General features: G+C 46.4%; 2 protein-coding genes across 2 annotated transcripts in view; both read right to left on the bottom strand.

Moving 5' to 3' along the window:
• LOC135831007 (uncharacterized) overlaps positions 1 to 14,243 on the bottom strand; it is a 19,309-nt gene extending 5,066 nt beyond the window's left edge. Inside the window, exons 1-13 of the mRNA XM_065343247.1 lie at positions 14,103 to 14,243; positions 13,908 to 13,988; positions 11,381 to 11,454; positions 9,011 to 9,814; positions 8,273 to 8,305; positions 7,750 to 7,911; positions 6,705 to 6,827; positions 6,221 to 6,352; positions 5,340 to 5,468; positions 4,277 to 4,402; positions 2,088 to 2,222; positions 1,360 to 1,491; positions 584 to 709 (exon numbers count right to left, since the gene is read on the bottom strand). Of these exons, the coding sequence (XP_065199319.1) occupies positions 584 to 709; positions 1,360 to 1,491; positions 2,088 to 2,222; positions 4,277 to 4,402; positions 5,340 to 5,468; positions 6,221 to 6,352; positions 6,705 to 6,827; positions 7,750 to 7,911; positions 8,273 to 8,305; positions 9,011 to 9,814; positions 11,381 to 11,454; positions 13,908 to 13,988; positions 14,103 to 14,194 (2,149 nt within the window). The 5' untranslated portion in view covers positions 14,195 to 14,243. The remainder of the gene's footprint in view (positions 1 to 583; positions 710 to 1,359; positions 1,492 to 2,087; positions 2,223 to 4,276; positions 4,403 to 5,339; positions 5,469 to 6,220; positions 6,353 to 6,704; positions 6,828 to 7,749; positions 7,912 to 8,272; positions 8,306 to 9,010; positions 9,815 to 11,380; positions 11,455 to 13,907; positions 13,989 to 14,102) is intronic.
• Positions 14,244 to 18,884: 4,641 nt separating this feature from the next.
• On the bottom strand, positions 18,885 to 22,701 carry LOC135831006 (uncharacterized). Its single transcript, XM_065343246.1, has 2 exons — positions 22,342 to 22,701; positions 18,885 to 19,283 (listed from the first exon to the last, which is right to left on the bottom strand). Exons 1-2 carry the CDS (start codon positions 22,639 to 22,641, stop codon positions 19,158 to 19,160), a joined length of 426 nt encoding a protein of 141 aa, XP_065199318.1. The 5' UTR covers positions 22,642 to 22,701; the 3' UTR covers positions 18,885 to 19,157.
• Between the last annotated feature and the right edge of the window lie 1,818 nt (positions 22,702 to 24,519).

Raw genomic sequence — 24,519 nt, 5'->3', positions numbered from 1 at the left:
TTTGGTCCCTTGGAGGAGAAAGGACATTGCAATGGAGGAATGGCAGGAGGTCATAAAGTACAGGACACCACATACCTGTAGATCTATGTTATATTGTACATATACATGGTATTCGCAACAACATGTACATGACATTTACTACTAGAGTTCAAAGTATATCCTCTTTCTATTACCATGTACTACCTCTACTTATATACCTCACTACCTCTACTTATTGCACATACCATGGGAGGACATCCTGAGCTGCTTACATGTGTGAGCTCCTGCTTTTTTTTTTTTTTTTTTTTTTTTTTTTTTTTTTTTTGGCCGAATATTGGTCCGGCAACTGCCGGACCTGCCGGACCGCCTGCTACGGCCCTGCGATACATGGCAGTAGTTGAAACAGCAGCCACAGAAGCAGCAGCAGCAACAGCAGCACTACCAGCAGCAGCAGCAACAGCAGCACTACCAGCAGCAGCAGCACCACCACCACCGGAAGCAGCAGCAGCCACAGCAGCCACAGTCGCAGCAGCAGCACCACCAGCCGCTACATCAGCACAGCAGTAACACAGAGGCAACACGGAAAGAGAAGCAGCAGGCTTACTTGAGCAATGTGTCTTGTTCAGTTGCCCGTATCCCGCACTGCACTGGCATAAGAATGAACCCATGGTATCGCGGCACACAGCACGACTGCCACAGTTGGCCATGCCCAGGCTGCATTCATCGACATCTGCAGCAACATGCACACCAGGATGGCAATGATGTGTGAACAATTCAAACACGCACGCACGCACGCACACACACACACACACACACACACACACACACGAAGATCAGGACTGCATGTGTGAACAATTCACATTACACCATGCACTATCATTGTTGGCCAGCCATCTTTATCCCAGGCCATGTTATCAATGTTTGGTTAAGAATTGATCTGATGCCACGGCCACCGGGGAATAAAAGCAACAGGGGCATCGGACACACTATGGTCACTTCAGTATTGACCGTATCAACCTTTGCCCCAGTCATCCCATGAATCAATAAAAATGCACGAATGCGGGCTCTAAATTTCGAAAACCTTTCAGAGGAGCCACCCCAACCCGACGAGTACATTGTGCTTCACGAGTCTGACCGCACCGCCCTAAGATAACTTCCGACGTCCCTGAAAACTCAGCACACAACATGCTGCACTGTGGAGCAGGTATCCACAGCAAGTCCACAAATTCACCTGTCAAGAGCTGAAAACAGTGCACACACTTTGTCATTGATTGCAACCGCCAGAAGTATGCACATTCTACACACGGGTGACAGACGGCAAGCTTCACGGATCATGCGTGAATAGTTTTAAAAGCCTGCATGGCTGCTGTGAGTACTGACTTGAGCAAGTGCGTACGCCATCACCACTGAAGCCATCTCCGCACACGCACACAAACGATCCAGGAATGTCCATGCAGCTGGCCTGGCGGTGGCATCTCTGTCTGCCCCGGGCACCAGAGCACTCATCGATATCTGGAGAGAGAGAGAGAGAGAGAGAGAGAGAGAGAGAGAGAGAGAGAGAGAGAGAGAGAGAGAGGCAGAGAGGAAGAGAGGGGGGGGGGGGAGAGAGAGAGAGACAGAGAGACAGAGACAGAGAGAGAGAGAGAGAGAGAGAGAGAGAGAGAGAGAGAGAGAGAGAGAGAGAAAGAGAGAGGAGAGAGAGAGAGAGAGAGAGGGGCAGCCAAGCGGACAAGCGAATCCTATCAGAAAATCTGCAAAACATGAATTTTGTATATCAATTGAAGTGCCTCCTTTTAAAATCCGTTCTCAACAGAGTAAGGTTGATTAGACGAGTGAAAGGCATAATGCAAAGCAGTCATGTGCATGTGCACCTCCCTACCTTACTCCCTAGAACTGAGCGATACTATTCAAATGGATGGTCATGATATGACCATCCATTTGAATTATACGGTATTATGGTAGTGGAAAATTGCTGCATGCCCGAGTATGCAGGAAAGATGTCTTTGGACATGTTTGCACTTGCTAGAATCGGTTACTCCTTGCCGGCCAGCGGAAAGCCATCGCGTGCAATTGCCCGTTTACTTTGGCAATATGTACTACCGTCTTACTTTGGCAATACGTGGTATTGTGGCGTGCGAATCCCGGTCGACAGCTACAGCTGAATGAACCCTCGGTGTCCCTGCACCTTGTACTCTCCTGGTCACAGCTGGATAGGCCACTGCCAACAGCACACTCATTGATATCTAGAATTAAAACAAACAATAGGAGGACAGAGAAAGTGTTTTTACTCCGAGTTTCACGCACTAAGCGATCATCAGAAAACAAATATCTAGATACAGTATCTAGATATCTAGAATTAGGTAAAACACTGCACAAAGGAAAATTTCAAAACGGTGGGCTAACTGATCAACAGCACGGTACACGATTGGTTTAGTAATCAACCGTGGACAATCTTTGTTGGGCTGAACATATTTTATTAAAGGGGAAGTTAAGGCAAAAATTAAAATTTCACCAGTTGTAGTCATCGGGGTGCTGAGTCGAATGGTCGTGGTCCAAGGAAGCTGAGACGCTCCCTTCCAACTTGAATCCCAATCGAACTCGCGCACTTCCACCGAAACTGGGTGACTGCGCCCTACTAGATGGGGATTTGTATGCAAAATGTCACTAAAAGCGCCATTTCGTTCTTATAAAAGCATGGATGACCGCGATTGGCCCATATGTTGTAGTCTCTTGGACGCTGAGTCGATTGGTTTTGGTCCGAAAAGGCTGCGATGCAGCGTTCCTCCTTTATTCCCAATCGAACATGGTTGAACAAGCGGTCACGTGCTCCTGCGTACGCCAGTCACCTGGTCACCGTGCCTGCAGGGTACAACTTACTAGCCTGTTTGACCTTTTTTGGGTGCAGTCCTGTCACTCGAGTTGAACCTAGGTGTGAAAGTTGTCGCCTGCTGGCGTGGTGACCAGGTGATTTGGGCACCCAGGAGCACGTGACCGCTTGTTCAACCATGTTCGATTGGGAATAAAGGAGGAACGCTGCATCGAAGCCTTTTCGGACCAAAACCAGTCGACTCAGCGTCCAAAAGACTACAACATATGGGCCAATCGCGGTCATCCGTGCTTTTATAAGAACGAAACGGCGCTTTCAGTGACATTTTGCATACAAATCCCCATCTAGTAGGGCGCAGTCACCCAGTTTCGGTGGAAGTGCGCGAGTTCGATTGGGATTCAAGTAGGAAGGGAGCGTCTCAGCTTTCTCGGACCAAGACCATTCGACTCAGCACCCCGAAGACTACAACTGGTGAAATTTTAATTTTTGCTTTAACTTCCCCTTTAAGAGGGTATTGCAAGTGTTGTGTGCTGTTTTGTGCACACGAGACTGTCACATGGATGTGAACACACGGCACTGCACGGCGCTGCTACTCATACAGTCACAAGGGTGCTGCGCTTGATTTGCCATGGTTACCGTAGTTACAGTGGCATATAGGCTGACTTGGTTCTGGGCTTGAACTACATCTAGTCTATAGTTACCGGCAGGGTCCAAGGCTAACTGGCTCAGAGCATACCCGGGAACGAGGACACTCTGCCAGTTTTGATGCAACACTCGGTTTCACTACTGTGCGGGGCTGATACCCGGCCGGGGTGTAGAGTCTAGATATAAAGGAACCAGGTATTGAATGCACCCTGTGCTACTCCCCTGAAGTTTGTATGAAGCTGGCTCAATTATAAATACAGCTGGCGGGGAATGCTTGTAAATCACTTTCCCACAGCAGTGAATGATGATACTTCCCCAGAGTATACAGAATCAGCTTTGGGTAGAGCCACACAATTCTTCATGCAGCACTCTACACAAGCTTTATGCATGGGTGCAGTGCATTGGGTGCTGCACGTGCCACTTAACCATTTCACCAGTGCTCTACAGCAGTACACTTAATGTACCTCAAACAGTGAGTGGCCCACACACAGTGCTGCTTAATGAAATTCGGTCACGCCACTCAAGTACACGCTGGGCGTTGTGCAGCCCTAGACATGCAAACACTGGGGCTGCAAAACGGTACAAGGCGCAAACCTGACTCACGCGAACGGACTTCATCAAGCAGCACCGTAGAAGTAAGGTACTGGCCAGAGAAATCCAACTTCATGAATAAAATAGCGCCGGGCGCTACGCATCCTTAGCACTACATACACTTTTCTGTGCACTCGAACGCGGCGCTACTATATTCATGAGGTCAAATTTCTCTGGCCAGAACTGTAGTACAAATACGCACAAGAGCAGCATCAATCACCTACAATCACCTACTGGCACAGTCGCGGTCTCCATCACCCGTGTAACCACTCTGGCAGACGCACATTGCCGAGCCCGGCGTGTCCACACAGTCAGCGTACCTATGGCAACGTCTTATCCTGCGTCGGCATTCGTCGATATCTGCCGGGACAATTGGTCGCCATGCAAAACATCAGCAGACAAAGCAGTGGCCACAATTGCTGCAATTCTCGTGACAACATCAGCCGCTCGAAGATATAGCCAATGTGCATCCAATTAAGAACACTGTGCACTATTGCAGTACTCGTAAACATCAAAAAAGAAAGAAAAAAAGCTAGGTGGTAGTGCTTCCATTGAATCGATACATCCTTATCAAAATAGACAGCTGTAAATTATTCATTAGTTTGAAGGAGTTGCAGCTGATTTGTTCATCAGTCAATGTCACTTACAGTGTAGTGGTGTGACCATGGTAACACCACTAACAGTACACACATGACTAATAGATGCACAGGTACGTCTGGGTCAGAGTAACATTATGATCACTTCCTCCGGAAACAAAACTTTGTGATTTTCATCCATCTGGCAGTTCTGGTGAATTGAGCTCTGAGGAATCGAGTGGCGATGACTCTGGGGAAGACTGAAACGGTGCCAACGTCTTCCATAGAGTAGCGTACCCTGTTGAAAGGAAGTGTATCCACTCAGAAACTAACTCTTTAGAATGGGAATGAAGCATTGAAAAGGGTTTTTTTGTTTTGTTTCTGGAGCTGGAACTACAGTAAAATCTGGTGTAAGCGACCTTTGGGTTTAGCGATCACCTGCTCTTAGCGACCGTTTTTCCATGCACCGACAGATCAACACAGACACCGTGGGACCTGGTTCTAAAGACCACCTGGTTTTAACGACCGCTTTTGCTTGCACCATGGGGTGGTCGCTTAAACCAGGTTTTACTGTACGGTGAACATGGCATATCAGTTGATGGTGCTAACGCATCTGATTCTTGTCTATTTTTATTGCAGGGGCTAATTTTACTATCTAATCCAGCCGCCGCGGCAGGTACAGGTGAACACAGGCAGCTGCAGCTAGTGATGATGTCACTCACTTTGACAATGTGTGCGGTTCAATCTGGAGTACCCTGACAGGCAGGTACAGTCAAATCCTCCTGGCGAGTCCCTGCACGCTGTGCTCTGTGCATCGCAGTTGTCCGCGCCATTAGCGCATTCGTCCTGATCTACCGTGATCAAACAGTAAAAAATATGCAGCAAGTACGGCACACACATATTCACTGAGGGGACAAAATCGGGTGAGGAGTAGGTGGAGACCAGGTAGCCATGTGTGTTCGTATCCTCCCAGCAGAGTCAGGGGCTAACTGGGACGTTCCTGGGTGATCTAGTTACCGGATGTGTGTCAGTCTAAAGTCAATGTCAAGTGACAAGAAGCCACACGTTTCAAGCATGAAAACTGAGGAAATGTGCACTGTCGTTGGAAGGCGGCCAGGCCGGGGAGGAAGGGAGGGAGGGAAGCCCAGAGGGGGAAGCCAGAGAAAGCAAGCCAGGGGGAGGGAGGCCCGGGGATGGAAGCCAGGGGGATGGAAGCTCGGGGGGGGGGGGAGTCAGGATAAGGAAGCCATACAGTGGAGGGAGGTAGATTAAGGGAGGGGCACCTCTACCACCAAGTCCTACCATCAGAAGCAGTGACTCAGAGTAATTATACTAGTAGAGTGGGTACTACAGTGCTGGTCGATGAAATCCGATTTCGTGAGTCAAGTTTGCGCTCTACATCAGTTCACCATGCCAGTGCTGTCAGATCTACATGTACATTATAGGGCTGCACAGCGCTCAGCATGGCGTGTAGTCTAGGGCTGCACAGCGCTCAGCATGGCATTGACTCAACTGATCGGATTTCACTGAGCAGCCCTGTGGTACTAGTTCGGCAGGATTGCAATGCAAATCAACTTTGGTTGGTTCAGAATAACACCCTTACTGCCACAACGCGTAACGCCATCTCCTGTGTAGCCATCACGACACATGCACGAATAGGACCCTGGCGTGTCCACACATGTTGCCCGGACATGGCACGTTGCCGCCACAGCACTGTCATCACATTCATTCACATCTGCAAGCCATGTCAGGTAGAGAACAAACCGTAGAAGTGTAATATAAAGAAGTAGGAATTATATGATCACCCCCCCCCCCTCCCCCCTCCCTACCCTGATCGTAGGACATTTTTTTCAAGAATCAGCATAGACAGCCACATGTGCTTTGCATCATTGATCATAGATTTGCTTAGGAGCCGTATACACATGGAGGCCAACCTAGCCTAGAGGAAAGCGGCATCTGCAAATCCAGTTAACCATGCACACGCAGAGGATAAGTCTGTCTGAACATGCCATGCAGGTAGCAAATGCACGCTGCGTGAACCTACAGTGATAGTGTGACGGCACTCCTTAGTAACCCTTTGAGCTTACTTTCACACTGTCCTCCCGCCGCCCGGACAAATCCACTGCCGCACTCGCAACGATACGACCCATCAGTGTTGACGCACAGTGTGTTGACTGGGCACGAGCCTGACTGATTGCATTCATCAGCATCTGTGTGGGTAACATACAAGTTTTAAAACAACAGAGCTCCAGTTTCAAAGCAAAATCAGATACAGTATTTTTGGTGGAGTCGAGTATGCACTTCGGATACCGTGGCAATTTTAGGTTCAAAATCCAGCACTATATCCGAGATACGGGAAGTAGAACAGGTCCAATGGAGCATCACCCTGTTGCCAGTGTTGGTACGTACAACAGCATTGAAATACCAGATAGTGTGAAGGATAGATCCGCAAGTTGAGCTGAGGCTAGTACGAGGCAGCATTCAGGGAAGTAGAGCAATAGTGTATCTAGCCTCAACTGCCTGCAAAATCAACACAATGCTGATTGGGACGTGATGACTGCGAGAGAACGCCATCACCCAGCATGAACAGAACATGCAATGTGTCATTGAACGTGAAGATGATTCGCTAACACAATGTTGTTGTCTGAGGTTCTACTGCCGGCACGTAATGCAGAAAATTTAATTTAATGTTGCACCTTCTTAAATTGAATAACCGCGCAGAGACAATAACTTTATTATAGCAATCAGCAGAATCAGCAGAATGTCCGCTTCGCTGATTCTGCTTCTTAACTTAAATTGGTCAGAGCACCATGCCACTGGTGAGATACACTGTGACTTTGAATGGTGCAGTCAAACCTCTTTAGTTTAGGACGAGCACCAAGGAGCCGGTGGTATCTGTTCGCAATAACGGGAGTGTTCATCACCCACATGTTATATCAGTGATCACACAGTGATCACACAGTGATCACACAGTGATGTATCCAATAGTCATAGTACTGCATGCACTTCATCTAAAGCGAAAGTTTGCCTTATCAGTGTTCTTCTAAATGAGGTTTCAATGGATCAACAGATGTGTAACTGATGATGCGTATGACCGTGTGTACAGAAACCATTCTGCCTTCACGCACTTACCCACACATGACGGCATGGTCCGCGAGTACTGGCCAGTGGGAAGACACGTTAGAGAGCCGGAACCCGACAGGGCGTAGCCGGAACGGCAGGACACCGTGTACCTGAACGCATCTACCTGCTGCACGTCGCCATTCACAGGCGCCTGAAGACTGGGACACGCTCCTGATCAGAACAGAAGCAAAACAGAAGAGCACAGTGGAGAGTGCACTATTCTGCACAACCAGATGTCCTGTCACGCTGGCTCGGACGCACTATTAAAGTTAGCGCCCAAAATACGCGTCAAGTTGTGAAGCATTTAAAAAAATGTTTCATAGCTTTATCCATCACAATGCAGACCTGCTTCAAAGTACAATGTACTGAAGTGAAAACGAGAACACATGCACACACTTCTCATACTACTATGCAAGACAAGTCATTCTCCAGTCCACTCAATGACCGCACACATCATACTAGGATATACCAAATAGATCCTAACAACACAAGGAACGGCCTCCATGCTCATCACCATGACATGATCACTTACTGGTTGGAGGCTCCGTAGGTTCTGAACCACACACTGGACGCAAACAGAAACGTGGCATCAGAGAAGAGCATAGTTCAGTGGCATCAGAGAAGAGCATAGTTCAGTGGCATCAGAGAAGAGCATAGTTCAGTGGCATCAGAGAAGAGCATAGTTCAGTGGCATTAGAGAAGAGCATAGTTCAGTGGCATCAGAGAAGAGCATAGTTCAGTGGCATCAGACACAATACAATCACCGTGATGCCTGGTCACGGTCCATGACCACTGAGTACTTATTTGCATGATCACTGTGTATTTATTTGCATGATCACTGAGTACTTATTTGTATGATCACTGTGTATTTATTTGTACTTGGAATTTTAGAAACAATACAATCACCGCGATGCCCGGCCACGGGCACGGCCATCACTTACAGCAACTACTAACGTTACTACCAGTACTAGTTGTAGTACTTAACAACGGCACGTATGACCTTAGCGGCTGTCAGCTGAATAGCACCATGCCGCTTCACAAATTGGAAGGTCTACAGTGCATGTGTCGTGCATGGCATGCATCAGTGCAGAAGTCAGCATGCAGTATCATCATCAGTTTATTCTACCATAATAATGGTCGTGCAGCAGGTCTATCACAGAATATAGCCACATCCTCACACTTCGAAGCAATTCGTTAAAGTACAGCTCTGCAGCCCAGAGGACCTCCTTGCATGACGGTTTGAATCGCTGTGACCTCAAATTCTCCTCACCTGGAATTGCACTTCGGAACTGTTGCAGTACTCCACCAGCCACATTCCACTTTTTACCGGACCGCACCATCTTGATGTCCCAGACGGAGCCATGCACAGTCTTCTTCAGAGCCATCTTTGTGTAGTGGCTATTGGTCTTGCCGAAAGCACGGCCCAGGGTGCCTTTTCCGCCGGTGAACGTGGAAAAATAGGACCCCTGCGTTGCCATGTAGCAGGTACCATTGCGGAGCATGCCCAAGCAGCGCACACCACCGTCGCTGGTGATGGTGTGGTCGACGACCATGGCCACCTCCACGTCGGTGTCTTTCAAGTAGGTGCGCAGCAGCTTCTTCTTGCTGGGCGAGACGGAGCAGCCGCAGCGAGCTCGGTCCTCGTCGGTCACCAGCAGTACGAGCGGCTTGACGCAGCTCTGCGCACCGGTGGCACGTCGCCTGGCGTTGAGCGCACCGGCCAGCGCGGCGTAACCGTCCTCGCACTGTGAGGCGTTGTGCTGCGCCGTCTTGGGAAACGCTGGCACAATGTCCGTGATGCGCATGAACACATCCGGAGAACCTTGTCGCTGCACCGGCGACGGACAGCCGTCGTCTTCGCGTCCAAAGCCGAATATGGCGTAGCGATTCGGGCACTCGGCCCCGGTGCCCACGTTGTGCTCCTCCCGGACGGCCTTGTCAAACATGCGCAGGAGAATGCTGACAAAAGACCTATCAAAGCGCATGCTGGGGCTCTCGTCCAGCACCACAATCACATCAGCAGCTTGCACCGTACAGTACTGGCCGTCACAGGCACACTGGTCATTTTCACCACCTGCACGCACAGGAAGTGAGAACACGAACAACAATGTGGGTGCGGTGATTCGCTTCAATAGTCTTGCCGTGCATTATCTGGATCCAATCAGACTCAGACAATACTAGTACTAGCACAGGCAGTGCAATAGTGAGTACAGTCAACTTCGCCAATAACGACACTCGGCGGGGCATCAGAAAAGTGTCCTTATTCGCGAAGTGTCCTTATAACCGAAGTCCCATTTGAATGTATGTGAACCCATATTTTGTATAGTATGACATGCATATCAAAATGAAGCTCTTTTCTTGCTCTATGTCAATGTGTACTTTATTTTCATATTGCAGTTGAAAGGAACTAAAAATTCAATATGCAAGGGAAATCAATTGAAAAATATGCCTTTTTGAGCCATCTACAGGGCCAGAGACATGTACATGTACATGTACATGTATGATGATTACTGTGCAATCATGTACAACTACATGTACATTGTATACACAGTTGTCTAAAGTCCCTAGGCTGCTTACATATGCGTACACTATGCTGTCTGATGAAGTGTTCTGACACGAAACTCGGAGTAACAGCGGAATGAGACTTGTTTGATTCATTGCTGTGTAATATTTGTACATTGTATACATATACATGTAGGTGTGCTGGTAAATCCAACAATTTTGAAGCCAACATAAAAAAGGAAGAAAAAGCCCCCGCCCCCTTGGCTGAATTTTCTTGCGTGTGTGCCTTTATATCCATCACCATAGGTTCTGGCACTTCTTCTGCATGACAGATACATGTACTTGACTGACAATAATAATAAATAACTTGACTGACAGGTACTTGAAATAGCTGTCAAAAGCCCAGAAAGTCGTTATTCAAGCAGTGAATATGACCTCAGGGCACTAAAAGCATGTCGCTATACGCGAATTGTCGTTATTCAGATAGTCGTTATATCCGAAGTGAAATGTATACAGTTAGATGGGACTGTGCTCTGGGCATGGAAATTCGGTCGTTATTCGCGAATTGTCGTTATATCCGCAGTCGTTATTAGCGAAGTTGACTGTACCAAAGAACAGGCTTCTCTCAAGTTATCAGGGAATAACTTGATCGGTTGTTTAGCCCTTTCTCAAGTGATTGTCAGTTTTCGTCCCAATCATAAGTGCACACTCTCAGTGTATGCAAAGAAGCCGCGACTAAACATTGATTGCGCAAAGTTGGTAAGAAGTACAGTACAACATGTACGGGTAGTACATGTATCATGCTCCATGCACCGTGAATGCGATACGGCATACTATTAGTGCACGTTGGACTTTGACAATTGAGGCTTAGATTGTGGGCTACTAAGGATACTAGAGAAAAGAGAACTTGAACAGCATGCATCTCTCTGTAATCTAAATCCATAGTGTTGAGTTGCTTGCTTTGGGGGGGGGATTGGGTGTATCAGCCTAGAGCTGTTTAGTCAATTTGTCTCAAAGGTATCGTGCATCCACCCAGATATCCCACGCCTCTTGCAGCCACTACCCATGTGACAAAGAGGCGACGGTTTGATATGTTATTGTACTCTTGTTATGACTCATTGTCGGTACGTATACCCACCTTGTGACGAGACCAGCCCGGGAAGACTGACCACGCTCACCAGCACAGCAAGGCTGCTCACTAGCATGGACCACCTAAGCAGAAAATGAAAACAAATTGAGACATTTCAGCATGCCAGTACCAACTCCAGCATCTGGGTATGCCGATCGGGTATGCACAGCAGCCCAAGTGAACGGTCATGGCGGCACTGCTATAATCAGCCGTCTCAGCACATGCAGCCGCTGCTACTAGTAAACAATAGCAGACCATACAAACAGTTACTTGGACACACTTGTAACTCATATTAGCCTTGGAAAAAGGACACACTTCAGGTTCTGCAACAACATTTCGCATTTTTCACTGTGCGGTGACGAATATTCTTTCAAACCTTCTCGTCAGGTGAAATACAGGCAAGAGCTAAAGAACAGAGGCAATGGATTTTAAAGTACAATTGAGAGGTGGTAGAACAACGCAAAGAAGGATAGCCAAAAACAACAACAAAACGTGTGATCCAAGCACATAGAAAGAATGCCAAAAAGGTGCAAGTGTAAGGACGCCTAATAGGCGTGAAATGTAGTGCCACAACAATAGACAACCAATGGATATATCTAACACTTGTTGACCGCCAACCTAACAGCCTGACAGACTCACACTTAGGCTGCTAGGTAGGTGGTCAACAACTCCTTAGTTATGTTCACTAGTTGTCTATTGTTGTCACACTACATTCCACACTTGTTAGGTTTCCTCACACTTGCACCTTTTTTGGCATTCTTTCCGATATGCATGGTCACTGTGGATTTTGCAGTTGTTTTTGTCTACCTGTGTTCTTCTTTGCGCTATTCTATCACCTCTCTACTGTACTTAGTCCATTTTCCTTTTGTTCTTGCCTGTATTTCACCTGAGGAGAACGCTTGAAAGTATACCAGCGAAAACTCTCAAAATGTTGTTCAAGAACCTGAAGTGCGTCTTTTCCTATGTCTTACTAGTAGATCCTAGAAAGAGGCTGTATTGGGAGACAGGCGAATTCTACAGACTACACAGTCGTAGCTCATCACCATACTCTGCACCATACTCAGCACCATACTCTGCACCATACTCAGCACCATACCAGTGCATGACCAGGCCATTGCAAGCCTGAGTCTGGTATATGATTCTATGTATGGGATAGAGATGGTGCACAGTTCAAGTGCACGTTAGCTCCTGTACTTCAGTACTGTTCGCTGGTTTCGGGCACTCTGCCACATCAGATAGCAGCCAGCCTTTGCTAAGAAGATCTTTGTGACACCTCTCTGGCTCAGGCGCATAGCACCTCACCTCACAGACACTGGCAATTATAGCCATGCCATTCTTGTCTGGCATCACGGGTACAGCTATGCTGTGTCATACTATGTCTGGGTAAGTAACAAGTTCGTTACTAATGCTAGGAGCTACTGCTATTCCAGAATAGCTCAAGGGGCTGGGTTTGGAGGTGTATTTTTATGGCTAGCCAGCATCTACACGTGGACTTGGAGTCGTGACTCAACTGTGCTTTTTTCTTTTTCTTTTTCTTCCGTTTTGTTTGTGTTTTGTTCTTTTTCCTTTTTCCCTCGTACTTTTTTCTTCTTCTTCTTCTTCTTTTTTTCTTTTTTTCCCTTTCTCTTTTTCTTTTTGAGTATTTGCAGTCTGTGTTTTCTGTTTTTCTCTCTTTGGTGGAGGCTTGCTTGTTGTATCCTTGGCTTTTGGCCGTTACTTTATCGCCATCATAATATTGGGCACCATTGCCCGTTTGGTCTGCGATACAAAATAAAATTTCAACAACAACAAAAACGGGGGGGGGGGCAGGGGATTAAAATCTCAACCAGTGCATGGACAACTTGAGCAGCACCAGTATCCTGCACCATAATTCATTATAGTACCCATTCATACCTCAGATCCTGAATCACCTGGGCTGCATGTCTTCTACTGTTCTAGTAGCTTCCTGTCATCGTGGCACCTACAATGACCATACCTTTACTCATTACTTTTAGCCACTGCAGGATAACTGATTCTTTACCAGTGTACATGTATGCGTATCAGGGTAGTTTTCTTCAAGCCAGTCCAGCTCAGCCTGATCAAGCTGTCAATCTTGTAAACCCACTGGACAACTAACTTGAACTTGAAGGCAATGAAGGGCATGTGTGCGCAGTGGGATGGACCTGAGCAGATTAGGCTGGTCCAGCTCACCATACATGCTCACTATCCCCTTCCTGCACGCCATGCCTCCCTTGCAATCACTAATATAGTACGGGTAAGCACAACCAGTCCCCAAAGGAAGTGTTCAGTCAAGCCAAAGACAACAATAATAATTACTCTAGTTGATAATCAACGCTTTGAACTTTCGTTCTTCTGTACGAGGCACCTGCACCTGGCGATTGCGGTTGGTAATGCCACCAATGCCAATGGGATAGTTCCACTGGTAACGCTATCATGTCGGCCTGGGGCCCTTTGCATCAGCGTATTCGTTGCAATAAATATTATGACTCCTAACCTGCTCAAAAACAGGAGTGCACGTATTCCTTTCAAGTCTTACCGCCTCATCTTCTTTGGGTGCTGCCGAACTTGCGCACACCGTCCGATGGAGTTCCTTTGCGAGCTTTCTTTTTCCGACTGCCTGTCAACGGAGAAACGAGCACACTGACCCACACGTCCACCAGTTCGACGTCTTGCCTTGGACAACTTCAAAGAAGTTCAAGTGCTAACCGCCGAGGTTTTCGCGAGAGCCTACCCTAGCGCAGATGGCATCCACTCCGTACGGATCCGTCTGCTCAGCGACCAATTCCCGACATTCTTCTCCCTATGACCCGGCCGGCTCTGCATTGCACAATGCTAGGACCAATCACCGAGAACACAGATGAATAAGAAAGAAAATACTCTTCCTTATCGGGTGTCCGATCACTCGTGCATCTTCGACTATGTGGCCACTTTTGAATGGCATTTTCTTTCGAGCTGCGGCTCTTCCTCGACAAAATTAGCCGTCCACTTGTCGCTCATCGCTGACATGTCAGCAGTGGAAAACCAGTGAGAACTGCTGTGTGGTCTGTTTGAGGTGTCCTCCGACCGGCCACATTTCACCTTATCTACATGTACGAGTATGAAAGGAGGATTGGATTTGGATTCTACAAAGCACCTCATCCATCACTCAGGAACCAGGACAATTCAGATACTCTCCCCTCCTTTGAAAACTGGTAGTCGACTACTCTCAGCTGATCAGTCTAAACGCTGCTCTTCTTCCGATTCGCAGCACAACACATTTTTCAAATGAATGAGACGTTCATTTCCACTTGGTAACAGTTTACTTTCCACTGATGATTGTGACAAGAAAATCGATTTTGTTAACCCCTCATGACTTTGTTGTATTGTGGCGATGACAGCAGAATTTGTTCTCTTTATAGCTATTATAAAATTGTTGTCTCCGCGTCGATTATTTTCATTCTAAGTTCGTAACATTTTGTCCTCCTTTTTTCACCATAATTTAATTGGCTCACCATCCGAGTTAAATTCTAGTACTAATAATTATTGTAGAAAGGAAAAGGAAAATTTAATATAGATACGAGTTGAGAGTAACTCTCCATCACTGTAACCAGATACTATAATTATACAGTCAGAAAGTGCAACAACTAGGCACAAAACTGACAGATATAATTTCCTTTTCCTTTCTACATTATTATTGGCCCAACATCCCAGTTACTAATACTGAAGTGATTATTCCTGCATATTTCACTTCCTCCGTATTGACTGCTTATATTTGACTGGTTATGATATTACTACTTTAAGTAGTTGGTCACCATTCATGATTACAGTCATGACTTTATAGAACGAAAGGGGCCGTCTGCAAATACCGATTTTCAAAGGAACATGCATACACATACAGGTTTTTTTCAAGCCCCCCCCTGGGCCCCTTCTCTAGGGAACCGTGACAGCACCCACTTGTTTCGTGATACGTGTAGACAATTGTACAATCATGTAGATCTACCATCAATGTTGGACTCTGGGTGATATTGAAATCGGTTTGCAGCTTGTAAATCTGCTACACATGTGTATCACAGATACTAAACAAAGCTAGCAATCACACACCGAATAAAAACAAAATGTCGATAGCATGGACAATTTTCCATGCACGTCCAAAACAAACAAACAAGCCCCCCCCCCCTTATCAGGGTGCACTCTCCTCCATTCGCCAGCTGCTCCACTGGTTCTGGAAAGCGTATTTTACAAACATACAGGCGTGTTGGCATGAAAACTGGCCATGGCCCATGAAGTAATTAATTATACAATGTAGTATTCATTTGCTAGCTTCTTCGTTTGCCCCCCCCCCCCCCACGTTTGTTATGCTTGGGACTAAACCTTTCCCAATGATGCCATAATTTTTCGCAACTTATGCTTTTCGCAACAGTGCCAAAACAAGTGCAAGTTGCTGAAATGGCATCCATACTATTTCCAGAAAAAGCTCAAAAGTTGCCAGCATCGCAACTTGAAATGAGAGAATTCTTGTGCATACTAGCGCCAAAACGACCAAAAAGGAGCGGAAATGGCAGAAGTGCGGACAGCAAACTCTTTACCCCTTCCTATTGTGAACTACAACTTCACACAGTGCAAGTAGCCTATTGCACGCATCTTCCATCATTTTAGGGCACACAAAAGGGAATGCACATAACGCAACTACAGTGGAGCTCGGAGATTGGATATAACGACACTCCTTTGGGATAAAACAAAAATGCCGCTATATTCGATCTGTCACTAAACCCGATCTTCACATTTTAGTATGCAATGTGTACATCAAAATGACAGAAATGTATTGCAGATATGCATGTGCAGCATAATAATGCATACCGGGTATGAGTTCCAGATGTGCATGTGTCTTGCATGCAAGTAGTATAGTTCAAGCCAAAAGTCATGCATAACAACTACACTGCTGCACTGCGGCTACAATAATGCAATGACCAGCACGCGTGGAGTGACCCAGAGTTCTGGGCATGTGACACAGATATGTCCCAATGTATGCCACTCTGCCTGATACAAGGGGAAAGGCGTTATATTCGATGCATTTTCAGGTCTTCGGGTACCAAAAAAAGTGTCAGTAAATTTGATCTGTTGTTATTTTCGAGGTCGTTATACCCGATCTATAATTTACAGAAAGGACTTGCTATTAAAACGACTTGGGCAACAGAAATTTGTCGTCATATCCAATCTCCATGACTGTACTGTTTCTCTGAAACGAGTCTGAAGGCATACGAGAAATGAACGAGTATGCATTTGTCCGACAAGTAGTCTGTGACTTGACCTTTTGACGCATATGCATGCCATTGGGCCAAGGTTGCGGACAAGTTGCGAAGTGCACTGTAGTTCATGAAAATGAAGAAAGTTGCAAAAATTGCGATTTCTTCCAAAACAACGAAAAGTAGTTGCAGAAAAAGTGGCGAGCGTGCTTGGGACAAGCTTTTGAATGGCTTGACGACAGAGTTTAACGTCACAGGAGCCCGGACACAATGGATCTGGGACTAGGTTCACCAAAAAAAAAAAATGATAATAGGGCTACCAGATTGTACAGTATATTGAGTGGATGTGATTGAAATGACTTTTGGATCTGGTCACACTGCAATGTATACCTTGAAATGACTCTTGGGTCTTGTCACACTGCAATGTATACCTTGAAATGACTCTTGGGTCTTGTCACACTGCAATCTATACCTTGAAGCAAGGAAGACTAACAAAAGGTTCTGTAGTACCCGCATGGAGGCTCACTCGCGTCTCGGCAGAACGTGGGTGAAAATCAGAATGGAGCGCATTGTGCAAGCTGTGAGGGTGTTCAGCTGAAGAAGTTTCCGAAGCACGAAATGCTCAATCTGCGGACCGAACTGTTTCGTCCTTTGTGGACTCATCAGCACAGCACAGAGAAAATAAGGCCGGACCTGATAGCAAGGAAAATAAATTTTCTAAAGCCAGATTTAAACCAAACCCAAACGTACCTTGCCGAAGCACGAAATAAAGCTATTCGATGAGCTTCGAAGCTTCGTCTTTAGCCAAGTTTGGGCCTTTCGCTTCATGCTTTTGTTTGTTCCGTGTGACTAAAAACAACATTGCAAACGTGGGCCCATTGCATGAACTTTACGTGTATCACCCATGTTCCCGTATCCGTTACCCGTTACGTGGGACTAAACCTCCCTATAGTAGCATGCTGCATTGCTTGATGCAACATGCAACCAGTGCTTTGTAACCAAAGTGGACATACACATGCATGTACAACACACAAACACGGCAAGATGGAGGCACACACACACACACACACACACACACACACACACACACACACACACACACACTGTACTTGTTGCTCACTGCCAAAACTGGTCACGTGAGTCCTCCCAGGAGAGGGGAGAGAGACTCAAAAGGAATCTTGGAAAGATGACTCAATTGTAGGGGTGAAACGATTAGTTCGAATATTCGAGTATTTGTTCGAAAATTTCAAACGAGCGAGTATTCGAAATGTTTCACTCGATCGTTTTTTTTTTTAGTATTGGCATTGTATTTTCAAACACTTTTTGTTGTACCGCTGGTCCACTGGTATGCATGCGTTATGCATGGTTTTAAGTCAGTATTTTAAGACTTGGACGAAACGATCACCACTGCAAGTAACGTTCTGAGATATGAAAGTACTGATGAAAATCGTTTCTTTACACTCTGTACAAGACGTTGGCAAATTTTGTTCTATGTTCACAGATAATTTCTTCCGAATTGGTCGAGAACTCGGAAATCTAGTGCTTTTGAATTTTGATAAAATACTCGAAATAATCGGATACTCGATCGAATATTATGAACGAGTGATCGATTGGTCAAAATAGATACTCGTTTCACCCCTACTCAATTGGTTATTGAACCGCCCAACGGCCGACACCCCCAAAACTCTGGGTGGACTTGAAAGCGATCCCACTTATGGGCTCACCACACCTCAGTAAAGCTGTGTTCACAACTGGCGTGTGTACGCGTGAAACCACGCGTTTGTGCGTATTTTTGCTGGCTTTTGGGGCGCCATGCGTACGGAAACGCACCGAAATGGAAATTCCAACATGTTGAAATTTTCAGCGCGTATCAGGCGCGTACCAGCCAGTCACTTTGACTGGCGGGGTCAAACAATTAGTACTCGAAGGTGTCGAACGTGCTAAATACGACTCGGATTACTGTTTTTTTGGTGAAAGCTTGAGCGCGCGTTTGGGCACGCATGAACCGCAAGCGTACCGCGTCCACGCACCAGTTAGGAACACAGCTTTAGTGGGTGAGGACAAGGTGCAGAAAAAGGATTGACGGCATCAGGGTATCCGTCCCGGGACCCAACTGCAGTTACCCCTGCCCCAATGAAGGTAATACTTGCTACTAGTGTGAGTGGCTAAATCAGAGTGGATCTGATAAAAGCTTCACCACCATTGATTACACATACACAGACACACACACAAAGACACACACAGGCATGTATGCATGTAGCCCGCTCAGTGCACATGGTTACGGCCAACTGTAACAGGCGCAGAGCTTGTGCTCACTCTGCTGAAGATAATTATTCAAATGCTCGAGTAGTGAGAAGATCATTCTCTTTGAACAGAAGCACCTAGTCAAGAGTTCCACAAGGCTTACGTACGTGTGCCACATCCCATGTGCAAAAAAAGGCAAAAGCAACACAGTATACCAGCTACTTGAATGATAAATTATTCATTGACAACAACAGCGACATGCATGTAACAGCGAAAAAGAACACAGCATACCTTGCACAGCGGCTACATAGAGGACTAGATTATTCCATGTCATTGGGCACCCTGTGCTTGTCAAAGTGCTTGACGACGTACAGAGGGAAACCAAACATTATGACGAAACAGGCGAGCAGTTGCAACGCAACAAAGCCGGGGAAGAAGTGACGAGGCTGCGGAGCAAGGAACATGACAAACACATAAACACAACAACAGTATGAAAGGCTGTACGATGCAACCCGCTTAGTGCGTTGACTAAAAAAACCTGTAAAGCTAAATGCCTCTGCAGCTTTAGTCAACCCAAATTAATGCAGTGGTTGCAAGTGAAAAGTGATCTTGTGATTAAAGCAGAGCACTACACAGGCTAGAGTCCATAGTGCCAGGGGTAGAATCGAAACAATCGTCGTGACCATTGTGGTTCTCCTCAGTAAAGAACTTTCCTTGACATTTTTTTGTCTTTTCTGGACCGAAAGTATGACACTTTTACTGGCTGCAGTCATGAATGCATTTTTGCTTGCATCTCTGCAAGGCGCTAGGCCAGGCGTCCATCAATTCCTGATATTATTTATACAGATGAGCCAAGATAAGACCTGTATTTTCAAGACAAAAAAGGACTTGAGCCAGATGCAAGGCATAGACCCACGATGTCTACACTACGTGCTGTAGATTGCAACTCCAAATAGCTGCAGCACAGCTCATTCAGTAAAGTTGAACCTGTGGCCATTCCACTCTCCTCTATCATATCCACTCCCAACAAACTGACACGGAAAGCTGGTGCAAAGCGCAAATCAATCGGTGCATAGCATGCATGGGTGTGACGGAGAATCACAAGAAAGTCCTTCATACATTGAGTATACTCTAAATCTTCATTCAGGAGCATCTTAGTCTGTGACATCAATGCTTGCCACAACGTGGTCCTTTGTTCTTCAAGATGTTCAGGTCAGATAGATTTACGTGTAGTGCAGTTCAAGAATTATTTTGATATTCAGTAAGGCAGGCTAGTCGTGCTCCCTGTGCGCACACACACACGCACACAACAGCACCGTGTGCTGTCATGCATGAAAGCAGCACTCGTATCCACTCTCCACGCTCATAGTCGATTTAAAATTAATCATTCAGAGCTGATTGTGCCACACGGCATTACATATACACGAGTACTCGACCAATCGTAACTTTTTTTATTTGGTTTTTCTACAGTGCACATATGTATTGCATGTTGAATGTACATTTTCATTGGTTTGAGGGACAGACGCAAACGGGAAAAGTCAGAAGAAAATATTGACCGTCACCACCAGGATTAGAACCAGGGACCCTCGCTTATGGCCAGCGATGCTCTACCACTAAGGTATGGTGTAGTCGTCATTCAAGCAGTGATTGTTCAACATATTCTTCAAACTTCCAAACTCACGCTTCCTGTGAATCCACACAGGCGGCTGGGACGCAGCCCTCGCTGTAACTCACACACTTCACGTACAAACTAGCACGCCGGGAGCTCAAAGTCATAAATATTCTATTCATTGGTTTGAGGGAGCGTTGCACACAAGAACAGGCTGCAGAAAAAATTGACTGTCACCACCAGGACTGGAACCAGAGATCTTCGCTTATGGCCAGCGATGTTCTACCACTAAGCTAGGGTGCAATATGTACATTTGCGTATATGTTACAGTATGTTGAAGTTTGAAGTATTTGGTACGCGATTTACCTGTACAATCTTTGTCTTTTGCCCAAAAACGACCTAGGCCCTGTGTTGCAAACATGGCACACTGTACCAGGTGCAAATATTTCGAGTCGCAACATGTTGCACTTGGCTTTGTTAGCCCGCGTACAGCGTTGATCTTCTACGTTTGTGCATGTAAACAGCACGAGTATAGCACTTGTTGTACAATTGTATAGTGCGCCCAGGCACAGGAAGGAGCGAGGCCAACATGATCAGAGTTGAGAAGGCCTACAGGTGCACTCGGTGAAATCCGATCCAGAGAACATATTCGGCGTCCTGAACTTGCACGCCCTTGACGCCCTGGAAGTGACATGGATGCGGCTGGGCGTACACATGTACAACTACAACCATGTCATCGGAACGTGTCCAGGACGCCAGCTTTGCATCTTGGGTCTGATTTCACCGAGCGCAGCTGTAGCTCTATGAGTCTACTCACACGGTCTGTATGTAAGTGTACTGATAATTTTGTTTGACCGCGGCTCGATTTTCGTGCATACGGACCGGAGGAAACTCAATTTCTTGGTCTCGCCTAAAGAAGAATCCCAGCTGCTGGCTCCAACAACTCCGAGCTCCCTACGACCAAGTTCGAGCGAAGCGCGATCGATGGAAATCTTGCAGTTGTTTTTCGACTTGGCCTTGAGCTGCAATGGTGTTCCTGAAGTGAGGTGGCGGTCATCAATGGATAATATAGATGTACATGACTACATGCACTTCTCTCCCCAGCAGCTTTCCAGCTATGAAGTAAAGTTGTAATGGTGGGAAATTCACACCGCAGCAATTTTCGCCATTCTGCTCGACCGATGCAGCACCACAAACTTCCCTATCTTCTTTCCATCAAGCAACTTAGCACAGCGCTGGTCAGCGTAACACGTTTCCAGGCTTGGGCTCCACACCCCGCACAAAACAACCCTGGGCACGTAGATCATGCATAGCTGCGCTCCGGCTGCTGAAATCCATGCAAGGCATGGTGCTGCACTGAGCCCGAGCCAGGTGTTGCACTGGCCAGCACTGTAGGCATACAGGTGGTTGGTTGTCTAGTGCGAGTGTGTGATGCTGTGTGCGCACGCAGGACGTGTCGCAGACACAACAGAAGGAAAGAACATGAAGCCAGCTTTGCGAAAGTAAACGGTGTCCCTGGGCTGATACTAGTAAACAGAACCAGAACTCCGAAACGCTTGGTTCGGATTACTCGCCGGTTCATCTCTATTCAACATGGTCAAGAGATTCCCTCAAACCAATGAATTTAAAACGATAAACGTATCATTCGTGTTCAGGCTATGTCTTCAAGTCCTGATCAAGATCTGGAAACCAGCGCCCGTTTCAGCAATGATTTCTTGCGTGAATTGTGTGGGGTTACGAGCATTGCCATCTTGTGTCATATCTGGGCTATCGCATCACGGTATACCATGATGACTAAACGCACTGAGAATTTGACAAACATTTTGGTACTGACATTGATACATGACTTGTACTTCAATTATTATAATTTTCATGAGCATAGGTCCCAGCCTTACCAGAGGTTTGTAGTTGTATACGTCATCTCTCAGGATATACAGACGACCGTCATCCAACATAGGCTTGACCTTCTCCTGCTCTGATGAAGGAAGCTTCTCCCAGTTTGTGTCCAAAATGCACATCACCGTTCGGTCAGGGAAGTCATGTACAAACGCAACATCTACTGCGCTTTTCGGGTTCTCTGGGTGAACGAAGGGAAAGCGAGGATCATAGTATGTTCTCACACTGGCTCCAGCAGATCGCATCATGCCCAAACGGGCAGAGGAGCGTGCAGCACCTCGAAGAAGATTCAACGCCATTTCTGCAGGCTATGACAGATCTTCCTCAGGCTCAGTTCGTTCAAGCCGAATCAAGGTCTCAACTCGCTCAAAAATCACGATTTCCTCGACCTCAGCGCATGCGCAGCGCGCCGGTGGAAAAAATAATACAATATTTCTGCAAAATTTGGATGTCCGGCCGGGCGCCGCGCGCCGGGCCATGACATAATATTAATGACGCGTCGACGATAATTATGACGACGAATTATTTTCGAAACGAGGCGCTCAGTCAGACTCGGAAAAAATGCAGTTGGATTTTTGACGACTCCTGTTTGCAGTGCATGCTTTGGACCGTTTGGCGAACACGTAACGACGTTGCAGCAGTACTTGTTGTAGAGACACTGGAGAAATGGAGACAGCAGCGTAGCTACGTTCATTGTACAGGACTGTACTTGGTATTGTTCAGTGGTTTCCGAAGGGACCAGTAACAAAACTGAACTCTCCAAACACCTACAATGCCGTCAATAAAGGTATCGTGCTGTCAGTAGTGCCTAGGCTAGGGCTGTGTTACAACCAGGGAGTAGTACAATACCATTATTGTACTACTCCCTGGTTACAACGACGCAAGTCCCTTTGGGATCCGGGAACGGGCACGGTAATTAAATTTTAATACTCTTCTTCTTTTTTACAGATAATTATTTTATTTATAATCATAATATTATGTAAATGTTGTACATACATAATTATGTACACGGTGAAGCAGATACTGGTACATGACATCAAGAGTACATAACCCCCTAAGAGTGTACATGTACAGCTCTCACATACCCTGCTGGCCTGCTGTCCCAACAGAATTTCAAGTTGACGTCATTATTTATGATGCAATGCTCCTTGCACCAGTGATCTACAACATGCGTACGGGTGTCAACGCATCACACATTTTTCTTTGCAATAATTTGTACAGGATCAGATGGGCTTTGGTCCACCACAGGTTCCGGATTCGTCTGATAATCCGTGTACATTGCATCATAAAAATGGCGTCAACTTGGAATTCTGTCGGGACAGCACTCATAGTCGAGTTGCACACTCTTGGGGCGGGGGGTATGTACTCTTGATGACATGTATCTGCTTTGGATCTACTACACCCCAGACCAGTCTGCGGGTTTGAACGCTACTGAAAGACATAGTGAGCTGCACACATTTGACGATGGTCCAAAATTCATACAGGTTAACGAGAAGATAACGATCTTGCAGGGACTTCAGGCATATCCGCACATAATGGCATACGAGGCATTACAGCCTCACCAGAACTTATTATGGTGAAGAAATGTCACTACGCCGGTGGAGTCGCGCGCCGAGGAACATGTAGCCGAAGAATGTCCAGCCTCAGAATATGCGATAAGACTGTGACGCAGCCAGTTTGCTGAGAAAGAACAGCGTCCTAGGCTAACCTCTTGGAAACAACGTTCATGGGCGCGCGACTACTGCTGAAACGTTAGATTTACTTCCTAGTTACATTGCCATGTCTTACAGTACTCTACTATGCATGTAGTATAATAGTATGGTCACAGTCTGGCCAGAGGAATCCTACCTCATGGTTAAAGTAGTGCCGCGCTCAAGTGCACAGAGTGTTGTACTAGTAGTACTAGGGCTGCGTAACCCCCGGCCCGGCGCTGATATAGAAGCCTACATCAGTACACATAGCAGTACGTGCTTTCGAATAGTTTCGTATTCCACTTGATAGTCGATTTACTGTAGTTGCCCAGTGTCTCAAGTGCTGCAGTCAAGTTGGCGGACAGAGAAGGGTTGAATACTCACAATACGCGTGGTCACTGTTGTGCACTACAGTCCATCCATTGGAAACTTGCATTGGAAACTTGCATTGGAAACTTGCACCCTAAAATAATTGTTTGGTGTCTA

The sequence above is a fragment of the Sycon ciliatum genome, chromosome 1, assembly GCF_964019385.1.
Source record: "Sycon ciliatum chromosome 1, ocSycCili1.1, whole genome shotgun sequence".
NCBI classification, from domain to species: domain Eukaryota; kingdom Metazoa; phylum Porifera; class Calcarea; order Leucosolenida; family Sycettidae; genus Sycon; species Sycon ciliatum.
This window is presented reverse-complemented; position numbering and strand designations above follow the sequence as displayed.